Here is a 23960-nt window from a genome sequence, read left to right on the forward strand (position 1 = left end):
TAATTCTTGCCCTATTAATAAACACAATCTACCAATTATAACCTTTTTTTGGTGATTCATTCATATTTTGAAATGTAAGGCTATCATGGCCTGTATTCATTAGCCACATATTGTTATCTGAAATATTACTTTCCTTTTTGTTTGCTGTGATTTATGATTTTGTAGGGCAGTTTTTGTTTGTTTGTTTGTTTTTTGTGGTACGCGGGCCTCTCACTGTTGTGGCCTCTCCCGTTGCGGAGCACAGGCTCCGGACGCGCAGGCTCAGCGGCCATGGCTCACGGGCCTAGCTGCTCCGCGGCATGTGGGATCTTCCCGGACCGGGGCACGAACCCGTGTCCCCTGCATCGGCAGGCAGACTCTCAACCACTGCGCCACCAGGGAAGCCCTGTAGGGCAGTTTTGAGTCCTTACTTACCTTTTGTATCACTTCCATTTCTTTGTTTCTCCTGTAAAGTAAAGCACTTTTTTTTTTGTGGTACGCGGGCCTCTCACTGCTGTGGCTTCTCCCGTTGCGGAGCACAGACTCCGGACGCGCAGGCCCAGCGGCCATGGCTCACGTGCCCAGCCGCTCCGCGGCACGTGGGATCCTCCCGGACCCGGGCACGAACCCGCGTCTCCTGCATTGGCAGGCAGGTTCTCAACCACTGCGCCACCAGGGAAGCCCCTAAAACACTGTTTTAAAATGAAGTGGTAGGGCTTCCCCAGTGGTCCAGTGGCTAAGACTCTGTGCTCCCAATGCACGGGGCCTGGGTTCGATTCCAGGTCAGGGAACTAGATCCCACATGCAACAACTAAGAGTTTGCATGCTGCAAATAAAGATCCCGCATGCTGCAACTAAGACCCAGTACAGCCAAATAAATAGATATTTTTTAAAAATAAATAAATAAAATGAAGCAGCGTATTTGGTTTCTCAGAGGCTCCTTTTTGATTGTCAGCATGGCTCCGTGTCCTGCTTGCCACATAAATAAAATATTGTATTTCATTTTATTGTAAGAATTAAGTTATTCCCCAAAAGACATGATACATATGAATGTTTGCCTATCCATTCCTTAATATTTAGCCTGTGTCACTTATATTTATGTAGATTGTATAGTCAAAGTTAATAATTAATTATATTGTAATATTTAGGAATAATTAATGTTAACTTTTATTTAAAATGGCTTGTATTCTTTGTGAACACAGCCTGTAACTGTTCAGAACTACTAATGATTTTTTTCTTTATACTTTTTTCGAAAAGCCATGCCAACATTATAAAGTAGATTATTTCATCATAAAGCTCATTATTCTATAAAATAGTATTTCACCACCCTTATTAAAAAATGGGAAGTGCTATATTTGGATGGTCTTTGGTTGGGGCAGTCCAGTATAGGCAGTAAAAATATTTTAAGCTATTTGACTAAATAGTTTAATAAGTAAAGGAAAAATACTATGCAGTTGGCTTCTGTTTTCATTTATGATTAATTTTTTTCTTTTTTGTTCAAAAATTTCTTACCAAATCATTATCACTTTGTAAGACCCCAAACTATAAAATGGGTATTTTTGTCAGGGTTGATGGTTAGTCAAATAGCTAATGTCCAGTAATTTTCAGTCAGTTTATTAGTGTGTAATAGTTCAAACAATTTAAAACACCAGATAGTTTTTGAATCCAAAATGTAGTACAGTTAGTTATTTTGCCAGTGTTAAAACAGTTGGGATGTACTCATAATTTATAATGAGAATGGAAGGTGTCCCTGTATGTTTTTGATGAGAATTGCAGTGTTATCAACAATCTCAGTGTTAGTTCATTGAAGCATACTGGCTGGAAAGATAAGCACACCCTTACATATAATATTTTATTAGTGGTAGAATAATATTTAACGTTAGCGATTTACTTGAAAATGTGTGTTAAGGCATCTTACACTAATACATAGTGAGAATTATTTCTAAAGTAACCTTTACCTGCAAACATCGTAAGTTATTTATGGTATTACTGTACTTTTGAGAATGAGGTAATCTCTCTTTTTTTTTTAATGATTCTCACTTTTTTTTAATATAAATTTATTTATTTATTTTTGGGCGCTTTTGATTTTCGTTGCTGTGCGCAGGCTTTCTCTAGTTGCAGCGAGCGGGGGCTACTCTTCGTTGCGGTGCGTGGGCTTCTCATTGCAGTGGCTTCTCTTGTTGCGGAGCACAGTCTCTAGGCACACGGGCTTCAGTAGTTGTGGCACGCGGGCTCAGTAGTTGTGGCTCGCGGGCTCAAGAGCACAGGCTCAGTAGTTGTGGCGCACGGGCTCTAGAGCGCAGGCTCAGTAGTTGTGGCTCACAGGCTTAGTTGCTCTGCAGCATGTGGGATCTTCCTGGACCAGGGCTCGAACCTGTGTTCCCTGCATTGGCAGGCGTATTCTTAACCACTGCGCCACAAGGGAAGTCCGGTAATCTCTTTTAAAGATATGAATTTCTCAGGATACTGGTGATAATTCCTCTTTGTAGTATGGAAATCACATAATATATCCAGTATATTCTCCACAGAGTTGTCTCCTTTCCATTTAAAACTAATTTCACAAAAATAACAAAGTTATGCTTTCATTCCATATGAGTTTTTACAGTGCTAATTTATCTTCTGAATTCTAGCTCATAACTTTTATTATGAGGAGATAGTAAAATAAAGCTTAATACTGATTTTTTTTTTCATTTCCAAAAAACTTTTCTATGGTATTTTGCACAGTTCAGGCCATCAGAGATATCCTTAATAAATGCCCGAGGTAAGTACTGTACAATTAATCGAATTTGCCTTTATACACATGCACATGTGCACACACACACAATGTATGTATGTATCTACATACATTTTTATATAGCAAAATTCAGTATGTTAACACCTTTCAGTACTTACATATTTCTCTTCAGATTCTAATCCAGTGGAACGTATTTCTTCAAGTCTAGTGGAAACCAATCCTCTGGAGTGGCCAGAAAGGCATGTTCTTCAAAACTTGGAAACTTTTGAAAAAGCTAAACAAAAAATGAGGTAATATTTAAATAGCTCAGTATTTTTTAATGACTTTTTAAATCTTAATCCTTGTATTTATGAGATATTAGTAGTTTATGGTTTTATTATAAAAGAAATATATGCTTACTATAAATCCATAGATAGATAGAGCACTACAGAGTAGTGTGTCCACGAAATGCTCTTTTTCTACTACCTTCTACTTGTACTTTCTAGGTGTACATAATCACAGTTAACATTTTAGTGGATGTCTTTCCAGACCATCTTCTATAGATATACACAGGTATATGAATATGTAAGAAAAATTTAAACAATACAGGAACATGTAAAATGAAGAAAGAGTACTCTTCTTCTTTGAGCTATTTTAAACTCTTCCTGTTTTACATTTTTATGTTTGTGTAGTATCTATTAACTATCTCTAAGAGGCAGAGTTTATTTTTGTTTTGTTTTTGGTTCAATACATAGTCGGCACTCAGTACATAATTGTTGAGTGGTAGAATAATGGAATAAAGAGAAGGGATTTGGCTCTCTTGCATTGCCCTCCTCCAACTCACTTCCCCCAAATCACATTTTTATCTTTAGATCCTCTGCTGATAACATTTATGACTTGCTATAACATTTGTGACTTGCTATAACAACATTTTGTTTATAGATGTCAACAGATTTATTGAGTACCAACTACGTGTCAGGCTCTCCTCTTAGAGGAGTAACCAGACAAGTAAATGTAATACTTATAAATTACTCTATGTGTAATGACTGAAACAGAGGGACTGAAGGAGAGTGATTTTACTTGCTGTGGGCGTGGAGAGATGAGGTGGATGGTCAGGGATGGCTCCCTGAGGAGGTTACATTGGAGCTGAGACCTAATGGATAAATGGGTGAAGCACATTCAGTCACACAGGACCTTATAGGTTTTCATACAGACCCTGGATTATATTGTAAGTGCATTGGTAAACTTTTGATGGATTTTATACCAAAGAGTGACGTGATCTGATTTTGCAAAATCACTTTTACTCTTTCGTGGCGAATAGATTGTAGGAGGAGGATACTAGGAACAGACAGATCAGTTGGGTGGCTTTTTCTGTAGGCTGAGAGATAACTTTGATTTCTAACTAGAGTAGTAGTGGAGAACAAGTTTGGGATATATTTTGGTGCTTATTAGCTGGGGAAAAAACCTTCCTGTGATGGACTGGATGTGGAGGACAGGGAAAGAGAGGCAACCAAGACAGTTTAGATTTCTGGCTTGAACAGCATGTGAGTGGTGTTCTCACTTATGGTTTGGGGAAGATTGGAGAGAAGTTGGAGTAAGGACAGATTTGGGGAGAAAAATCGAGAGTTCTGCTTTAAGGATGCTAAGTTTGCTCTATGGCTTATGCAAGTGGACATGTTAGGTGGATCAGAGGAGAAATCTGGAAGTCAGTTTGCAGCTGTCATTAAAAGGGTTTTTCTAAATACATGCTAGTGCATGAGATCACTTGGTGAGACCATGTAGAAAAAGGAAAGAGGGCTTAAGACCATTCCTTGAAGGTTTCTAACGTTTATAGGTCAGGAGGGAAATGACAATCTAGAAAGAAGGTTGAGAAAAGGACAGGTTACCCGTAAAAGAACTTGCATTTCTTGCCCGTGATTATTTATTTTTTTCTAAATGTCTATTTATTTGTTTTTATTTTTGTTTGTATTGGGTCTTTGTTGCTGTGTGCAAGCTTTCTCTAGTTGTGGTGAGCGGGGGCTACTCTTCACTGTGGTGCACAGGCTTCTCATTGTCGTGGCTTCTCTTGATGCAGAGCACACGCTCTGGGCGCAGGGGCTTCAGTAGTCGCGGCATGTGGGTTCTAGGGCACAAGCTCAGTAGTTGTAGCGCACGGGTTCAGTAGTTGTGGCTCGTGGGCTCCAGAGCACAGGCTCAGTAGTTGTGGCGCATGGGCTTAGTAGCTCCATGACATGTGGGCTCTTCCGGGACCAGGGCTTGAACCTGTGTCCCCTGCATTGGCAGGCAGATTCTTAACCACTGCACCACCAGGAAAGCCCACCCGTGAATTTTAGATTGTATATTTTAACTTCCCATTGTGAAAGGGGAGGAAATTAACATCTCTACTTCTCTTCACCATTTATCCTTCTTCTTTCTCTGGCACCTTATGTTATTTGCAATAGGCAATTTTTTTTTTCTTGAAGTCATTTTTCTTGCACCTCTCTGACTTGCTACTCTGATTTGGACTGACCCTTTCTACCTGCACAACTGTTATCCTGGTATTTCTTTTGAATACATTTCTAGATTAGAACTGCATTTTCTTGGATCTCGTATCTTAATGAGAAGTCAGATGCAACATGGATTTTTGTTCCTTAATAGGTAGTTTACCCTGTCTGGGACTTTTAGAATTTTCTATTTTCCATAATGTTCTGAAATTACATGAGGCCATCATGGTGTGAACTATTCTGGTCTCAAGCCTTTTGTCTTTTTTTCAGCTCTGGGAGAAGCGAGAATTCTACCATTGAACCACCAATGCCTTACGGCTCCGGGAGATGTTCTTCTATTATTTCTTTAATAGTGGTCTTCCTTCTGTTTTCTTTTTTCTTCTCTCTTCTCTGTAATATCTGTTTTAAATAATTTTAGATGTCCTGGATTGATTTTTCATTCAAATTTGATTCTTCTCTCAATAATCCATCTCTTCATCTTTTCTGCTCTACATTCTAGGATATTTCCTTGACCTTCACTTCCATCGTTTCTATTAAATTTTTGGCAGCCATTTTTAAAATTCCTAATAATTCTTTTTTGTTATCTACCCTATTTTTTTCATAGCTACCTGTTCTTTTAATAATGAGAATTGAGAAGATACTATAAGAATATTAATTGGAGTTTTCTTTTAACTTGTTTTATCTGTTCCTTAAATGATCCTTTCGATCTGTTTTATTTGCTCCTCTGGTGTTTTTCTCTTAGGTGTAGTTCTTTAGTGTCTGGTGGCCCTTGATTCTTCATAGCTAAGAATTTAGTACTAGGCTATGTTATACTGGTAGTTGCATACATTTTCTCTATATATGTGTAGTTCTGTTCCCTACCTGCTCACACCTGAATTAATGCTGGGGGAGGGGAGATATAGGGCCCCTGGGGGTATCAAAAGGCAGGTAGCCTTGGTCCTTTACCCATAACTAAAATAATGGGGCTTTATTCTGGAGGCTCCACCACCAACAGTAGGACAGGCACATAGTTCTGGATTTCACAGTTTCGGTTTTTGACTTGGAGGTAAAAGCATGGGGATAAGATGTGGTGTGGGAGGGTCGTACTAGAACAAGAGTTCTAGTAGAGTTCTGAAAATATGTCACCTGATTTCTGCCCGTTGCCACTCCAAGCTCAAGTTTAGACTCCCTCTGTGGCTTTGTGGGATGGAAAAAAGAAGACATGTTCTACCTTTTTTGTAGGTTTCTCTCTAATTCTTGTTGAGGCTCTTGTTCTAGTTTATTCCTGAAATTCATTGAACTCTTTGGTCCACTGTTTTTCCTTCTTCCTTTTTTCAATCCTATTATAGACTTAGTGCCCAGTACTTCGATTTTTATTTGTTTGAGTGGAAAGGTTAATGTGTATGTTTAATCCACCATCTTGAACTAGAAGAAGCTTGCTTGTCATTTAAGTCTAGCTCAAATAGCACCTTTCTCTTAAGACTTTTATAAATGATGCAGTTAAAAAACTGTGTTATTACTTCTTTCATGAAACTTATTTTATTGTACCTTTTCTACCTCATTCTACATTGGTGTATTTATCTCTTTTCACTCTCCTCACCTTCTTTCTCCTACTTCAAGTCATACCTCTACACAGTTGAGAGCAGTGATTATGAGTCTGTAAATTATCATCAGTGAACTCTTTTTTCAGTACCTTACAATGATAATTGCAGAGTAAATGTTCAATCAATATTTGTGGACACTTCAAAATATGGGAAAATACCATCAAATTCTTGGCTGGGGACAAAAGTTATGTTATATATTTTCATAATTTGTTTTGTGTTAAAGCAGGTTCAGCTGGAATACAGGACCATTACATAGTGAAATTTAAAAGTCATAAGAATTTGGTTTTAGACAAACTCAGTCACCTGTTGTGTGACTTTGTTGCCTCATCTTTAAGATGGGGATAACAATCCCAGTTCTACTCCAAAGCTGTGAAAATTTAATGAGATAATGTATGAAAAAATACTTTGTAAGCTTGAAAACAATAAACAAAGTGTTGTCAGTATTTTTTGTTTTGTTTTTAACCTAAGACATATCTTGATAGTATAATTCATCACAAACTGGGCTTTTAAATTGCTCTGATATTCTTGTGTCCTGGGTTCTATGTAAATGCAAAGTATACATTTCCCCATTGCAACTGGCTTATAAAATGATTGAGAGTAATATTCATTAAGATTTTGTGAGTCACTATTAAAGAATGGCCACACAGAAATTAAATTAAACTCATAATGTAGTTCCTGCCCTCCTGGAGTATAAAGTTCAGAGAAAATATTTAAGTGTTTTTCTGTTTGACTATTTTTATTAGATTTATATTTTCAATTTAAAAATAAAGGGAGGGCTTCCCTGGTTGCACAGTCGTTGGGAGTCCACTTGCCAATGCAAGGGACACGGGTTCCAGCCCTGGTCTGGGAAGATCCCACATGCCATGGAGCAGCTAAACCTGTGCGCTACAACTACTGAGCCTGTGCTCTAAAGCCTGCAGGCCACAACTACTGAGCCCGTGTGCCACAACTACTGAAGCCCATGCGCCTAGAGCCCGTGCTCCACAACAAGAGAAGCCACTGCAATGGGAAGCCCGTGCACTACAACGAAGAGTAGCCCCCACTCACTGCAACTGGAGAAAACCCACGCACAGCAACAAAGACCCAGTGCAGCCAAGAATGAATAATAAATAAATAAATAAATAAATAAGGGAATAGGAAGAGGAAAGAGGCACTGTCATGTTTAGAAATATGTCTAAAGCCATAATGTCAACATTTTAATCATAAAATTATCAGTAAAAATGCTTGATTTGAGTGCTTAAATAATCAGGAAATAGTTGAATTAATATAAAGTCAGGAAATTAATGTTCCGTGTAGGTATTGAAAGATTTTATTTTTGCTTTGGTGACAGAGTAATGTCATGATCTGTGACTCAGTGCTTGATAAAACCTTTAGCATTCTCTGAAACTATTTTCCTCTTTACTGTTTTTAAAACTTTCTGGAACTTTTTGGGTTCATAGAGTTATAGAATAGAACAAGTATCTAATTCAGAATCAGTCTAGTTCTGACTCTGTCTATTGATTGATTGATTGATTGATTGATTGTACGCGGGCCTCTCACTGTTGTGGCCTCTCCCGTTGCGGAGCACAGGCTCCGGACGCGCAGGCTCAGCGGCCATGGCTCACGGGCCCAGCCGCCCCGCGGCATGTGGGATCTTCCCGGACCGGGGCGCGAACCCGTGTCCCCTGCATCGGCAGGCGGACTCTCAACCACTGCGCCACCAGGGAAGCCCTAATCCACTTTTAATAAATCTACATAACATTTTTTTCTCAGAACTGGTTCATTACCTCGTTCATCTGAACAGTTACTGGGCCACAAAGAGGGTCCACGGGATTCAGTCACATTATTGGATGCTAAAGAATTGCTGAAATTCTTTACCTCAGATGGATTACCAATTGGAGATCTTCAACCTTTACAGATTCAGAAAGGGTAAGTTACAAACTTACAATTTCAACTAATTTTTAAGCAATCATTTAAAAAACACATGGCATCTCATTTCTCCAGTTAATTAATGCTCTGTGACACTTTGACAAATTCTACAAGTTTGAGCCCAGCATTTATCAATTGGCCTTAATCCTCACATTTTACCTTAGCCAAATGTCCTACTGTTTTGTAGTATTGACTGTAAGGGAAACAGGAATAATAAAAGCAACCTCAGCATATTTCTCTTAGAAATCAGCTTCTACTTTGTATACAGATGGCAATACTTTTTAAGAAAAAATTGTAATTTGACTTGCAGATATTTTTAAAAATTCTCTTTTCTGTATCACTCTCTAGTTTTGATTTTGCCACTACTTACCGTGACACTGTCAGTTATGTCTAATAGCAAAAAGGACAGCCTTTCAACTGAAGAGATTGGGGAAGTGTAATAAAAATGCTTTCAAAGCTATACCATTACCAAGGAAGAACTCAGTGTCTACATGAATAATTTACAACTAATTTGACTTCCAAGAAAACTTCCACTAAGTTACTAATTAATTCTGGATATTACTGAAGTTTACTTAATTACAGATAAAATTATGGCATCATACCCTTGTGAGATTTGAATAATTTGTTCACTACCCCAATTTCTTTTTTCTATTCCATTATTCTGAGAACCTTCCAAAGGACCTTAAGAATTATAGAACATTTTGATTACTTTTTCAAAGCTTGTTTTGGCAAATATTGAATTTAAGGGTTAATTTTGGAAAGGATTTATTTGAAAATAGTTAGCTCTCAAAACTAATGTTAGAGCATATTGCCTTCATGTGTGTGTTCACTAAAGAGAGAGAGATGGGGAGCAACTTTGAAAACATGAGGATCTTAATAATTTGGAGTCTTAATGACTTAATGATCTTAATGACATAAAAATAGTGTGATTTTAGAGTAATTTTCTTTTTCTCATAGCTTTGAGAGATTGATAGTCTTTTTTGTGGGAGTCAAGAAAGGGAAGAACTATGTACACATTTTCATCTGTTTAGTTATTGGATTACTGTCCTTCCAAATCATTAAGCGTGAACTGGCAGAGTCAGATGGGTTTGCCAAAACTGATTATGTAGGTTGTACTCTTTTTGACCAGAATGTCTTTCTAGCTGCAATGTCTAGGGGAGATGCTATTAATTCTTTCTGTAGTTTACCAGTGATTTATTTAGGGAAGTTTGCTATAATTCCTTGATGTTAGTAAAGAACTGTGTCATTATCAAATATATCTTCTATTAAAATTAAAGTTGAAGGATGAGCTTTCATGGTAATGAATCAAGGACCTGCAGACTTTTATTAAATGTCTACCCATGCAAGGAACCACCGAAATGCAATACTAAGTTAAACAAAGTACAGGAGTGACTCCTATATATACACCAGAGGAATATTAAACATTGACAAAATACATATGTATTACAGTGTTACCTTTAGAAAGAACAAGGTGTGAGTAAAATTAAACAAAAATAGATAGAGCTGCTTAGAGAGATTAAAATAAGAAATGGAAGACAACATGGCAAAGGAAAGAAGTGAAATGCTAGGTACCTAAATAGTTCTATATTATAAAATTATTCACTTTAATAATTAGTCATCAGAATACTGGGATCATTGCAATTTATTCATGTTATTTATTCAGAACTGTTTAAATGGATGCATTGAATATAAATTCTGGTTTTTGGGATTCATTAACTTGCATATGTCTTACATTTTAATGTAATAATTTCAAGCGCTTATCTTAGTACTCAGAGATAATTTTTAATTTTCGGTGGCATATGGGCAGTTTTCATTACTAAAGCCAAGGGGGGAAAATGTGATAGCCAATTTATTCATGGTACTCTACTATCTACTTGTTTTTATGTATACCATTTCTAAGTCTTCTGAATTCAAGCCCCTGGTATTTCATTCTGCCTCTTAACTGTGTAAAGACCACTTGTATAATTCTCCCATTCCCATCTAACCTGTTCTGAGCTCTAGGAACATGATTCAGTTCATTAGAACAGTACCTCCCAACTCAGGAAGAGAAGGAGGGCACTTATTAGAACAACTAGGAGAGTTTAACCTAATTGCAGCAGGCTTCTTCCTGAGATTTTGATGTACCCCTGCAGGTCTAGGTGTGGAGGGGTAGAACATGAATATTTTATGTAAGCTCACCACATGATTAGTTCCAACATACCTGCTGATTGGAAACTTACTTCAGAAGAAGAACTGAAATCAGCAGTTAGTCTTTTTATCCTCTGATATTTAAAAGGTCACTGATTCTTAAAGTAGGTGTCAAAATGACTTCATTCCCAGGCAAAGAAAAATCTGCATTCCTCATGTGGTTATAGGAGGAAGTAAATACTTCTTTTGTCACTAAAGATTGGAGTTTGACTTTATTCCCCTAGAAAAAAGAATTTAGCTAAATTCATAAACATTTTCCTAAACCAAGAAAAAAATATTCTTCAGGAATAATGCTGTTTCTTGAACTTCCACTAGAAACCATTTTCTATTCTTGATTTAACCATTTCTCAGAATAGTTTTGTGAAGTAGCATGGTAACTTCCGAAACTTGGGACACAGAAAATGTAAGTGACAAAACCCATAGGCTTAACCTCACTTCATTTCCTTCTTTGTCCCATATGAGATCCAGTTATAGAGAAGGAAGTCAGATTTCCTTCTTTAGACAGTTTCTTGAACTTTCTCTTCATCACTAAATAAACTTTAAATACAAATGAAAAACTTTTTGTTTCAGGGAAAAGACTTTTGTCCTGACACCAGAACTCAGTCCTCGGAAACTTCAGGGTTTACCTTTTGAAAAAGCCTCAGTATGTCATTATCATGGAATTGAGTGAGTTTTTTACTTTCACTTTACTCTTCTGTGTGTTGTTGATGTAGCTTATCTTAGGTGAGTGTGAAGAGTGACTAATAAAATGATATAAATTGGGACAGAGAAGCAAAGAGAAAGTATGTCAAAAAAACCTCAAAAAACTAAGCAGTACATACACAAATAATTTGTCTTCTGTTGGAAAAAAGTTATTTGATGATTAATCAGTTTTACATTTAAACATCCTATTATTAGTTACTAGATATTTTAGTCAAAATTATTTTAGTCCCTACATTGTAAATGTGTATTTATACTACTGGTCACATTAATATTCCCTGGTCATTGTAATTGCTCAGAAACTGTTAGATAAAATGCATTCTCATTTGCAACATGTTAATTATGTGTACATTTTTATGGAATTCTAATTGACCAGATGAATGAAATTTCCAAGGATTCTTTTGCTTAGAGGTATTAGGAGTTCCGGAGGTCATGTGCACATCTACCATTTTCACCAGGACAAGAAATGGAATGATAGAGATAATGTATTTTAGGTTAAATTTTCAAGACCTTAGTGACAACAGGTCATTCTAGGAATGGTTAGGTTTCTTGTTATGCTTAAATAAGATTTATTTTATTTAAAGAATGTGTAAAGTTATGTCAAATTTGATACTAGAAGCAAAAATTTTTGGTTATTTTTGAGCATCAAAATTAAACTCTCCGTTAAAGTCAGGGGCAAGAAAAAGATACCTGCTCTGACCAATTTTTTCTTTTTAATCATTTTTCTATATGTTCTAGCCAATCAGTTAAAATAAGGAAAACTAAAGAGTTTAAAAGAGTTACATGTAGTAAAACGGATACCAAAAGGTTTTTTTGTATTTGCTTTTTATTTTGCAGAGAAGAGACCTGAAAGACTTACAAGTAGTAGAATTTGGTAAGGTAGCCAGTTATAAAATACATATAAAAGACACAAGTTTTCCTTTAAACTAGCCATGTCCAGTTTTTAACAGGATGAAAATGATCCCATTCAAAATAGATAAAATCATAAATATCAGAAGTATTCTTGTAAGAAATGTAGAATGGGAAAATTTACAAATAATATGTATTAGGGGACATAAAAGCAATGTTGATTACTTAGGGGAAACATGCCTTGTTTCTCTATGGGAAGATCCTGTGTTATAAAGGTGTTAATTCTCCTGACATCAATGCAAACATTTAATACAGTTCTTGTCGATTTTGAACCTTTTGATGAAATAATTCTATAATTTATCTGGTAAGAAGTCTCCTCTCGTTTAAAGAATGAGATAAATTGTATCATATTACTAGAAAATTTTATTATAAAGCTATTGTAATTACAGTGTGGGGCTGGACCTAAGTAGAAATTCCAAGGAAAAAGCAAGAATACATGATAATTTGATCTGATAGAAAAAGAATTTCAAATCAGAGGGCAAAAGAAAAATGTTCCGTAGATAGTAGTGAGAATGTTGATTAAGTATTCAAATAAAAATAAATCTGTTTGAAATGATTCTTTGTTCACGCCGAATATCAAAATAAATCGCAGATGTATTAAGAATTAAAAGTGGGAAAACTGTGAAAGTAAAGAACTAGCATAAAATGTAGGGGAAAATCTGTTCTAGCAGAGGAAGAAATCAAAAAAGAGTGATAGATTTGTCCTAATTTTTAAAACAGTAATGTCAGTTATCAACAGAAACAAGATTAAAAGTGTGGATTAAACTGAGGAAAATATTTTTTGACATAAATGAGAAGGTAAATTTTCTTCGTAATGCTTACAAATCAATAAGAAAATGAGATAAAGGCCCCTATGGAAGAGTTTGCAACATCTTAAACCATTTGTTTTTGAAACAGGAAATAAATATGGCCAATACACGTGAAGAGTTGTTTTCTTCACCAGTCAGCTTTTTAAATTTACATTAAGAATGTAAATTGAAACAACAGTGAGAATCCTTTTCACCCATAAAATCATGGTGGAGGTAAAGGGACATGAATAAGCCAGCTTGGAATATAAATTGTTACAACCTGTCTGGGGGGCTGCTTGGTAATCTACCAAAAGCCATGCAGTTGTTTATAATATCAGATAGATTAACTTCACTTAATGATAAAATTAGCGTTTACATGGAAAGTTATTAGGCAAGGGTATTTTTCACAGTGTTATTTAAAATAAGAAACATTGGAAATAATGTCTAACTGTAGGAGGTTGGTTAAATAAATTATAGTGCATCCATAAAATAAAATACTGTGCAGCCACCAGAATGGTTAAAATAAAAGACCGATGAGTGTTGACAAGCGTATGGAACAATCAGAACCCTGGAACATTTTTGGTGGAAGTATAACGTGATTTATCTACTTCAGAAAAGGATCTGGCAGGTTCTTATAAAACTGAACATACTCAGACTCCCTGGCTCAGCATTTCTAATAGTCATTTTCCTAAGAGAAATGAAAACCTAACACCACAAAAAGACTGGTAAAAGAACCCACAGAGCAGTTTTATTCATAATACCCACAACCTGGAAATAGCCTTAGGTGTACATCAATGGGAGAATAGATAAATTAACTGGTATTAAAGCAGCACTACTCAGTAATAACAAGGAACAATGTATGTATACATGCAACAACATTGAACTTCTGTCTGTCTGAGTATGAAAAAAACAGTTGAAATAAGAATTTAAGGACTTTAAAAAGTGAAAGTTGCCTGCCCTTATAAGCAAATAAACAAATTTGTGACTCCATTTTCCTTGCTGTAAATTTAATCTGGGGCCATTGAGATCAAACTAAGAAAGTTGCAGGAGGTGAGCACAGTGAGTCCAGAAACATGCTTTTTTTCAGGATTTGGGTTTATAGTGTGAGGGCCTATTCACATTACATGTAGATTAAATTTCTACTCGAAGCAAAGTTCAAGTGAAATTTCAAAGTAAATATGACACTGCAAAGAAAGTTCTCTCTTCTTACATTGCCGTGAGCCTCTGGAATCCTTGAGCTTTTCCTCTACTCAAACATAAGAAATATTTGGAAGAAATATATAAACTGCTCAAGTACAGATCAATGTTTACTTAAGCCAAAATGAAATCTATCCACAGTTGACTTGTTTTTCACTTCTCTCTCCTATCCTGGAGTGTAAGATACCATTGATTGTAAGATGCACCATTTTCTTTAACAACAAATTGAATTCCACTGTCAAACTGAGAGTCAGTTGGCCACACCAGCCTCCTGTTGCTCTGAACTTTCTTTCATGTATTCCAAGAGATTTGGCAGTTTTTCCGGCTTTCATCGGCATTGCTTGGTGTGTGCTAGGCAGTATCTTGCCTATTTTGTAGTTACAGGACAATGATAGCTTCATCTTCTGATAGGTATTTTTCTTTCTTTGGACACATAAAGCATTTGGTTATTGTTTTGCAAGAAAATGTGGAAGTTTACTCATTCATCCAACAGTGAATATTTTTCTTCACTATTATCACATACGCACCCTGCTACTCTGTTTCTGTTCCTTTCTTATTTACAAAGTCACTTTTTGTTTTGATGCCAAATCATAGTAAAATCACTTTGAAGACATTTTAAATGACAATTGAAGTCAATATGCACAGTGCACATAATTCAGTTGGAGGCATGACATTATGAACAGCTGTGATTAAGAGATGTTAAAACTGGAAGGAAAAAATCTGCATCTTAGAATCAAAATCTTAGAGTAGAAAAAAGTATGCATGTGGAGTCAAACTATGCATTATTTTTCTCTGAAAAATTTCCTGTAAGCCAATCAGGAATTACATTTCCTCTCTCCTAGAACTTTTCCTTAACATTCATGGTTCTTAGTGGTTTTCTAGATTCTGTCAATCGCCCAGGATAGAAATAGGACTCATCAGTAATCCTTAGGGTTGGGGCTGATTTTTAATGAAATGTGTTTTATTAAACAACAGACTAGAGAAAGAATGTTAGAGAATTGAGAGACCTAGGTTCTAGTCACTCTTCTGCCACCAGTTAACAGTATAACTTAGGAGCTCATTTTTCCCACCTGTTAAATTAAACTGTTGGTTTATATCAGAGATTTTTCAGTCCTAGCTGCACTTTAGAATCACCTAGGTAGCTTTCTAAAAAAATGTCCAAGACTGATTCCAACCCCAGACCAATTAAATCAGAAACTCTGGGCATCAGTATTTCATAAAAACTCTTCAGATGATTCTAATGTTCAGCCGTGGGTTGACCCCTAAGTAAGATGACCCTTACACTTTACGTGAGAGATAGCATACGAAATTGGTTAAAGTCAGACTCTGAAGTCACCAACCTGGGTCTGAATCCTGGCTGAGCTACATATCATCAGCATAGCATAAGATTTGCTGTGGTAGAAAATGAAACCACTGATGATGATGATGGTGATGATAAGAGCAGCAGCATACATTTACTGACAGCTTTGCTTGCATGTTCCAGGCACTGTTTCTGAGTGCGTACGTGTACCCATTCATGATCCTCACCATAGCTCTTTGAGATAACTGCTACGAATCTCATCTTGCAGAAGAGGCAGCAGTAGCATAGATAAAATTAAGTAGTTTGGCCATGTTCACACAGTGGTAGAGCTGGATTTAAATCCAGGGAGTCTGGCTCTCTAGTCTGTACTCTTAGAAATCAAATATGTATCACAAGAGAAAGAGAAAACCTCCGTCAGGCAATCAGGTTGGGGTAATGATATACTCCTTGAGTGTTGAACTAAAAGCTTATAGACCCAAAGTTCTGACTCTAAGGAAACTTCTTAGAATTTTACAAGTAAAGAGGACAGATAACAGAAAAAGGTTTTAATGTTTAAAGTCCTGTCATCGTATATGTGAAACTGTTTCCTTGATGTAGAAGGGGAGAATGTGAAGGGTATTCCAAGGTCACACATCTCATTGGTGATTTTCTTGATACGCTTATTTGTTGTACTTAACAACATGGGATTTCTTTGTTTTTTTAAGCCTTATCAAAGCATTTATTTATTTATTATTTTTATTTATTTTTTGGCTGCGTTAGGTCTTAGTTGTGGCACGCGGGATCTCCATTGAGGCACGCGGGATCTTCCCTTGCAGCGCAGGCTCTTTGTTGCGGCGCACGGCCTTCTCCCTGGTTGCTGCGTGCAGGCTCTAGGGTGCGTGGGCTCTGTAGTTTGCGACACGCGGGCTCTCTAGTTGAGGTGCGAGCTCAATAGTTGTGGCTCGCGGGCTTAGTTGCCCTGCAGCACGTGGGATCTTAGTTCCCTTACCAGGGATAGAACCTGCATCCCCTGCATTGTAAGGCGGATTCTTTACTACTGGACCACCAGGGAAGTCCCTAAGATGGGATTTCTTTAAGTCCAGAAGCATTCACTGAGCAAACATCTCATTGATGTTAAATCACTGAGCAAACATCTCATTGTTGTTAAATCAGATTTAGCTAGAAACCAAATGCACACACAGCTGAAGTGTTTGAAGGAAAATTTGTCAATCAGTCAGTAAGGTGGAAATGAGTTTCAAAGGGAAATTTCAAAATGTTCTGAGCTGTGTTTGGTGAGCCAGTTTAGAATGCCTTTATACCCTGTTAATCTTTGTGTTGAAAATAAACTTGTTCTTTCTAACAGAAGTTAGCATTTCACGTCATTACATATCAGCCATGCTGAAGTATCAGAGGTTGGTAGAGATTTAAAAAGTATCAAAACAGCAACTGTATTATTTTGAAAATAAGCCAGAGGATTAACTTAATCTGTTGCCCAGAAACAGTCAAAGAGGAATCAGATTGTACTTCAAATTTTTTTAATCTTTTGCCATGTTGTGTAGCAGGCTGGAAAAAACTGAACTTGTGAGGGAAGTTGGCCGTTCACTCAACCTTCCAACAATTATTAGGAAGTTTAGTAAGAACTTTTTAAGCACATGTTTTGCTTTTCCCTAATTGGCAGGGAAAAGCCCATGGCTGCCTTGGAGTCTTTGATTTTAAAGATCTTTCTCTTGTTTAGATATTGCTTGGATGACCGAAAAGCATTAGAAAGAGATGGGGGATTTTCAGAACTTCAGTCTCGTCTTATTCGTTATGAAACTCAAACTACATGCACCAGAGAAAGTTTTCCAGTACCTACCGTACTGAGCCCTCTTCCGTCTCCAGCAGTTTTGTCAGAGCCCGGAAGTGTCCCTGATGGAGAAGCTTTACAAAGTGAACTCCGGACTGAAGTCTCCCGAGGAAAAAGGAGATCAAAAGATCTGAACTGCCTTTATCCCCCCAAAAGGTGGTATATTAAGTACATAAAGATAGTATCTTGACAGAAAGTATTTTAGGCCGAGGGTAATTGAATTAATCTTTCAGATTTTTAAGCTGCTTTCTGTGCAGATTTTAATGTAATTCATTCATACAGGAACTGTGTTTGTATTGTGAGCAGTTGATGATTATGCTTATAAGTTATACAAGGAAATGACTTGGAAAAAACACATTGTTTCTTGCTTTATAATATACAGCCCATCAGCACGATGGGTTGTAAAGCTTTTAAGCCATGGAACACTGGCGATCTTATCCAATAGATTAAGCAGCTGAGCTGCTCTGTTGAAGGGGATGTTTAGGGATGCAGTTTTTCTGTTAGCTCTCTTCTCACTGTTTCCTACCTACACTGGCCCCTTAAACAAGGGGTTTCATGAGGTACCATTTTTGGTTGAACCTGGGCTATGGCAGTGAAAGCGAGGAGTCCTAACCACTGGACCACCAGGAAATTCCCATGAGGTACCGTTTTAAAACAACTTGTTTCATATAAAATATAGCTTTAAAGCCTACATAATAATATATGAAAAATGAGATCTTTCTAGCTAATTTATTTGCTAGCTGAATAAAATATCCAAATACCTGAACAGAAATTAGAAGCTTATGAGATAAACACTCTAATTTCTATTGAATTTATATATCTTTAGAACCTTTGTCAAATTTAGGTCTTTGGCACCTAAAACAAACCTTAAATTCTTATTATATGTAAATCTTTCAAAAAGTGTCAAATATCTTAAAGTGAAACTTTCAAATCTTCTTTTAAACAGTGAAAATTATTAGAATCCTTTTTCCCTGATGGGGAATAACTAAATTATTTTCATGAGGACTTTACAAGTTCATGGTAATATTTACATGCGATAAAGCTAAAAAGCAAATCCATTGACATTTAGGATACTGTATTTTGTAATAATATTTTTTATTTCTGACTGTGACTGATAGATATGTGTTCCAGACAAGAAAGTACACTGTGGCCTCTAGGTTAACAGAATTGAAAAATATGAGACCCTATCTTGTAACAGGAAATTTAAACATTCTAGAAAGATTGAAACAAGAGCTACTTTTATAGTTTTATTTCTGTTTGTTTTAACACTGTTATTTATTTTGCTCAGGTAGTTGCATAGCTACAGCAAGCATGATTATTATGGTTTCTTCATCAAAATTATCTTAATAGAAAAGTATAAGTACTTGGCAGATGAGTACTGGATCTATAAATAGCATTGCCTGGAGTGCCATCCCTGATTTCTGTGAGAAATTGTAAATTAACGGGGAGGGTGACAGTAATGTTGCTAGTTTTTCCTATTAGCTTTTAATACTAGCTGAAATCCTAGAATGTTATTCATTGCCTTCTGTGTTCTAGTCACTCATTTGAAGAACTAAGGGAGCAACTGTATAATATGATGTTGACTGCTTATTTAAGGCAGTAGTAGCAAGAAATTGTGTTTGCTTTTCTTGGGTTTATATGTCAATGGTTATGGTTGTAACATTTAAGACAGAAAATGGACTTCATTGTTGATTCACTTCATCTGCATTATATTTTCCCCCCCATTAGACTTGTGAAATCTGAAAGTTCAGATTCTCTTCTTTCTCAGAGAAGTGGCATTACTAATCATCATCATCATGCAGTGACATCCAGAAAGCCACGGGCAGAGAGATCATTACCTGTGACTTGTCCATCTCTTCCAGTTCTTAGCAGTGAAACTCCCAAAGTCACTACAAATGCCAGTTCAGGTCAAAAAAGTGTGCCTGAATCAAAAACATCGAGGCCCAGTAAGGAATCCAGATCACAGAAACACACACGGGTAAAGATTTACTTCCTGACTCTCTTAGTTCTGCACGGGAAGAAATTTCTTCATTTGATTCGTTTTAAACGTTTGTCTAAAAATTTTACGAATGAAATGAAATGGTATCTTTAATTTACTTTAAAATAATTCAGGGGAGTTCCCTGGTGGCCTAGTGGTTAGGATTCTGGGCTTTCACTGCCTTGCCCGGATTCAATCCCTGGTCCAGGAACTGAGATCCTGCAAGCTGTGTGGTATGGCCAAAAAAATGGAGGAAAAAAAAAATTCAGTGCAAGAAGGATAATGGAAAAGTGAGTGGGGGCGTATAAGTGAAACAGAAAGAGCCACAAATTGATCCTTCTTGAAACTGGTAGTAGATACATCGAGATGAGGATTTGTTACAAATATTCTCTTTACAGTGTTTGACATTTTCCATAATAAAAAATAAGTACACACCTGTATATCCCTGCTGTGTGTACCTTTTACACTCAGATTTTGATTCAGAACTCAGGATATGAATTCCTCTCTTCAGATACTCTGGTCCTTTCTTCCTGACAGATAGCCTGCGACACGTGTGATCGTGTCACTGTTTCAGATCTCCTTTCTTCTAGATGCTTTGTCTTAATGAGCTTATCTATCTTTAGCATAGCTACATGGTTCTGTGATTCACAGAACTTAACTCTAAAGCTGAAATAATATGTTTGTACCTTTTCCAAGACATATTTGTTGTATACTATGTTCTGTTCAAGATATTGAAAGAAGTAGTTACTGAAACCCTGAAGAAACACAGGATTACTGAGGCTCACGAATGTTTCACGGCTTGCAGCCAACGTCTCTTTGAGATCTCGAAGTTCTATCTAAAGGTACAGTGTCTTCTCTACTGATGGCAAAATCGAGGTCAAGTTCTAATGTTCCTATTTGACACAAGATAATATTGACTGAGTATTTTTTACACTGATAGCTTATTGCCAATTTTTTTTTAATGGAGGTAGAAAAATTGGAGTCAAAAAGTTTATATTTGATTTATTTGATTTTAGTTCTCAGATGTAGAAAACTACACTTTAACTGGTATCCTCAGTGTTTCCCTAACAAGCCTTTGACTTAAGTTGATAATAAGCTTCCACTTACTTTATTCAACTTATTCAAGTAATTTTAGTATATAGTGAAACTACTGGAGGGAGTATCGAAGCACCCAGCTTCTAATTTTGGATCCATTATCTGCTTGTTGTAAGACATTGGACAGATCGGCCATTCAGATGACAATTTTGTAAAACTTAGATGGTGTTAGATTAGTTCCAGTTTTCAGAGTTTCTGACTTGAATCACAATTTTATATGGGTTCCTGATTAAAACTGCAGATGGACCGCATGCATTCGATTCCCTTCCCTTCTAATATCTCTCAAGAAACACAGTATTGAAAGTACAAAAACTAAGAAAAGAGGAAAGGAGAAATGTAGAAATGTTTTCATACATTGTTGAACCAAAAAAAATACATGGAAGCGTGGTATAACAGAGTAGAAGAAGTGACAGCCTAAATGTCTGCCTGGGGACACCTGTGAGAGGCAAGCCAGTTCAACAGACACGGTCTGTGACCTGCTCAGGTCTTGGAGACACCAAGTATCATGGAAAGCAGGGGCAAGGTGCCAGGTGAAAAAAAAGAGGAGTTAAATAGAGATCTACAGAGTGAACTGGGGAGCCTTCAGTTTGCTCTGCACGCTTTTCCCCCGCAATGTTAACTACAGATAAGTATATTATACATAGTTTTATCCTCACCACCCCCCACCCCACCCCTGCGACAATGCAGGAAATAGTCTCTGGAGAAAAAAGAATTGGAGGCCACGGTAAAAAGTCCAACTGGCCCCTTATTCCCCTACCTTGTAAAGATACCAATGAACAAGCTCTGTACAGACAGAGCTTCCAGTAAGATTTTTACTATCTCATTTTAAAATATGACTGGACAGCCAAGAGTTAGCATACTTTTTAGAAAAGCTTCTAATACAGCAGATGCCAAAACATGAAGGAACAAAGGGAACTATGAAGGAGCAGAAAGCTGAAGAAAACTTCATAAAAAACTATATTGTCTCAGAGAGAAGATAATTGGGTGCACAAAACCGGAATGGGATGCTGTTTCCAAAAACTATAGAACATGAAAGCTCCTTAAAATTAGAAATATAAAATCAGTACAATAGAAAGGCTGAACAGTTGAGATTAAGAAATTTACCAGAAATTAGTATTAATGACAAAATTAAGGATAAAAACATTAAACACAGGATAAGAAAATGGGGGAATTAATCCAAAAGATCCAATATGCTAATAATAGGAGTTTCAAAAATAGAGACTAGAGGAGAGAAAACTCAAAAATATAACAGAAAGTTTTCTAGACCTGAAGGACGCACTCCTTCTGCTGGAAAGGGCACACAGCTTGTCCAGCCTAGTGGATGACAGTTCTACAAGCCACATCACTGTGGAATGTCACATCTCCTGGGACAGAGAGAATATTTCCTAAAAGCTTCCCAGGAGAGAAAGTAGTTTACATACAAAGAATCAATAAGAGTGGCATTGGATTTTTCTGTGTGCCAGAAGAAGGTAGAACAGTATCTTCAAATTCTGAAGGAAAGTGATTTACCTAGTATTTTATACCTGGTCTAGAAGTCAGTCAGGTATGAAAATTCAGTACAGATACTTTCAGTCATGGAAGGTCTGAAAAATTCTGTCATTTTTTTACCCTTTTGACAAATCTGTGAGAAGATGAAATTCAATAGAACAAGGGACTGAATCAAGAAATAAAAGAAAAACTAACCTAGACTGGGGAAGATAAGTCCCAATGGGACCAGGCTGAGGGAGCAATTGGACCAAATTGGAGCAGGCTATGGGAGGAGGATCTCCAGTTTAAAAAAATACAATTAAGAAAACAAAAGCAAAAACGAAAAGCTGAAGTGAGAGATTATCCAGGATCCCTGAGTGTTTGAAGAACTTTGCTGTACATTTAATCAGTCTTTCACAGCATTGTGGGGTGGGGGTAGGATTATACACGTGGAAAACTAAGCAAACGTAGTTCAACTACAGGATAAGCAAAACAGATGAAAGAGAAATTATAACCGTTATACATTACTTAGCTCAGGATTGAACTATATTTGCTTAGGTATAAAATGCAAACATTGACTATTTACTAATCAAAAATTTGTGGTGCAGCTGTTACTGAGAGGAAGAGAAGGGAGGTGGGAGGATTCAGAGACCTGAATCTGGGATAACAGCAATCACTGTCTAGAACTGTTAAATCACGAAATAAAGTATAAGCTTATTATTTAGTAACATGAAGGTATAAATAAGAGAAAGAGCTTAAAGAATTCAAAGTGACTACTTCAATGGAACATAGCTTGGAAGTGCAGCGGAGGATTACTTTTTTTTTTAAATACAATTGGGTTTTAAAATTTTTATAATATAATTTGATATAGTCATTACCTTTTTACAAGTCAGAGATTTCAGTTTTATTTCCTATGTCATTCCCTCTTTGTGGTGGAATGAAATAGCCAAAAAGAAGAGAGAGAAAAAAAGTTATTTTATCTGAAAAATAAATATGAACTGTATGTTCATTTCCTGAGTAATGAAGTTAATGTGGCTACTCATAGTTGAGGATGGGGCTTAGGTTTGGTCAGTGCCATTGAGTATTTGAGATTAGAGTGGCATGGATTTATGTATATATGGATGTATTTTGGTTAGAGTACTTTGACAGGAACTAAATTATAATCTGTTACTTTGATTTTTTTGTAGTATCTCCCTCTTCATGTTGATACTTACAGAATTAGGATCATCTCAAGTTTTTAATAATGACTTGTTCTCTGTAATTTAATGTGCAGATTTAAGCTGCTGTATTTTATTATGTTTAGGATCTTAAAACTTCAAGGGGTCTATTTGAAGAAATGAAGAAAACAGCAAGCAACAATGTTGTACAGGTAAATAAATTATTCCCAAGAAACGACATTCAATTAAATTGCTATTTTATTGCAGGTTAGTACCTATGATGCTGTAATATATGCAGTAAGAATTAGTGAGTGGTCTTTTCAACTTTGTCCCTATGACCACTCTTTAAAATAGTGAATAATAGACTTATGCAAGCAGAATCTTTAGTAGTATTTAAGAGATTTCTCTGTTAACAAAGGAGCTTCTAAACTGATGTTAAGAAAGAAACAGAAAAAAAAAATCCAAAGAGCTGGAAAAATTAATCCATTTCTATTAGCTATTTTCAGTTTAGTTAATTTCTTCTTAGTGATGCTTTGAAAGTACATTTTTCAAATAAAGGTGAGAAAATAGAGTCCAGTGAGAAAACTGCTTGTCCAGTGAGAACATCTTGTCCAGTGAGAACACTACTGTATTCCGCAGCGGAAGTTCAGCAAAAAGTGTTCTTGAGCAAGAAAATAAAATGTGGGGTTTTT

At 36.5% G+C, this 23960-nt stretch overlaps 1 protein-coding gene across 2 annotated transcripts in view; it reads left to right on the forward strand.

Moving 5' to 3' along the window:
- The window catches only part of MTBP (MDM2 binding protein), a 72476-nt gene that overhangs the window by 46822 nt on the left and 1694 nt on the right, over positions 1-23960 (forward strand). Inside the window, exons 15-21 of one of the 2 annotated variants that reach the window (XM_059995128.1) lie at positions 2865-3003; positions 8511-8666; positions 11424-11519; positions 17461-17727; positions 19300-19549; positions 20278-20391; positions 23415-23480. In XM_059995128.1, coding sequence (XP_059851111.1) covers positions 2865-3003; positions 8511-8666; positions 11424-11519; positions 17461-17727; positions 19300-19549; positions 20278-20391; positions 23415-23480 — 1088 coding nt within the window. The remainder of the gene's footprint in view (positions 1-2864; positions 3004-8510; positions 8667-11423; positions 11520-17460; positions 17728-19299; positions 19550-20277; positions 20392-23414; positions 23481-23960) is intronic. The other variant, XM_059995129.1, reaches the window with a different exon arrangement.

This window comes from Delphinus delphis, chromosome 17 (genome assembly GCF_949987515.2).
Source record: "Delphinus delphis chromosome 17, mDelDel1.2, whole genome shotgun sequence".
In the NCBI taxonomy this organism is placed as follows: Eukaryota; Metazoa; Chordata; class Mammalia; order Artiodactyla; family Delphinidae; genus Delphinus; species Delphinus delphis.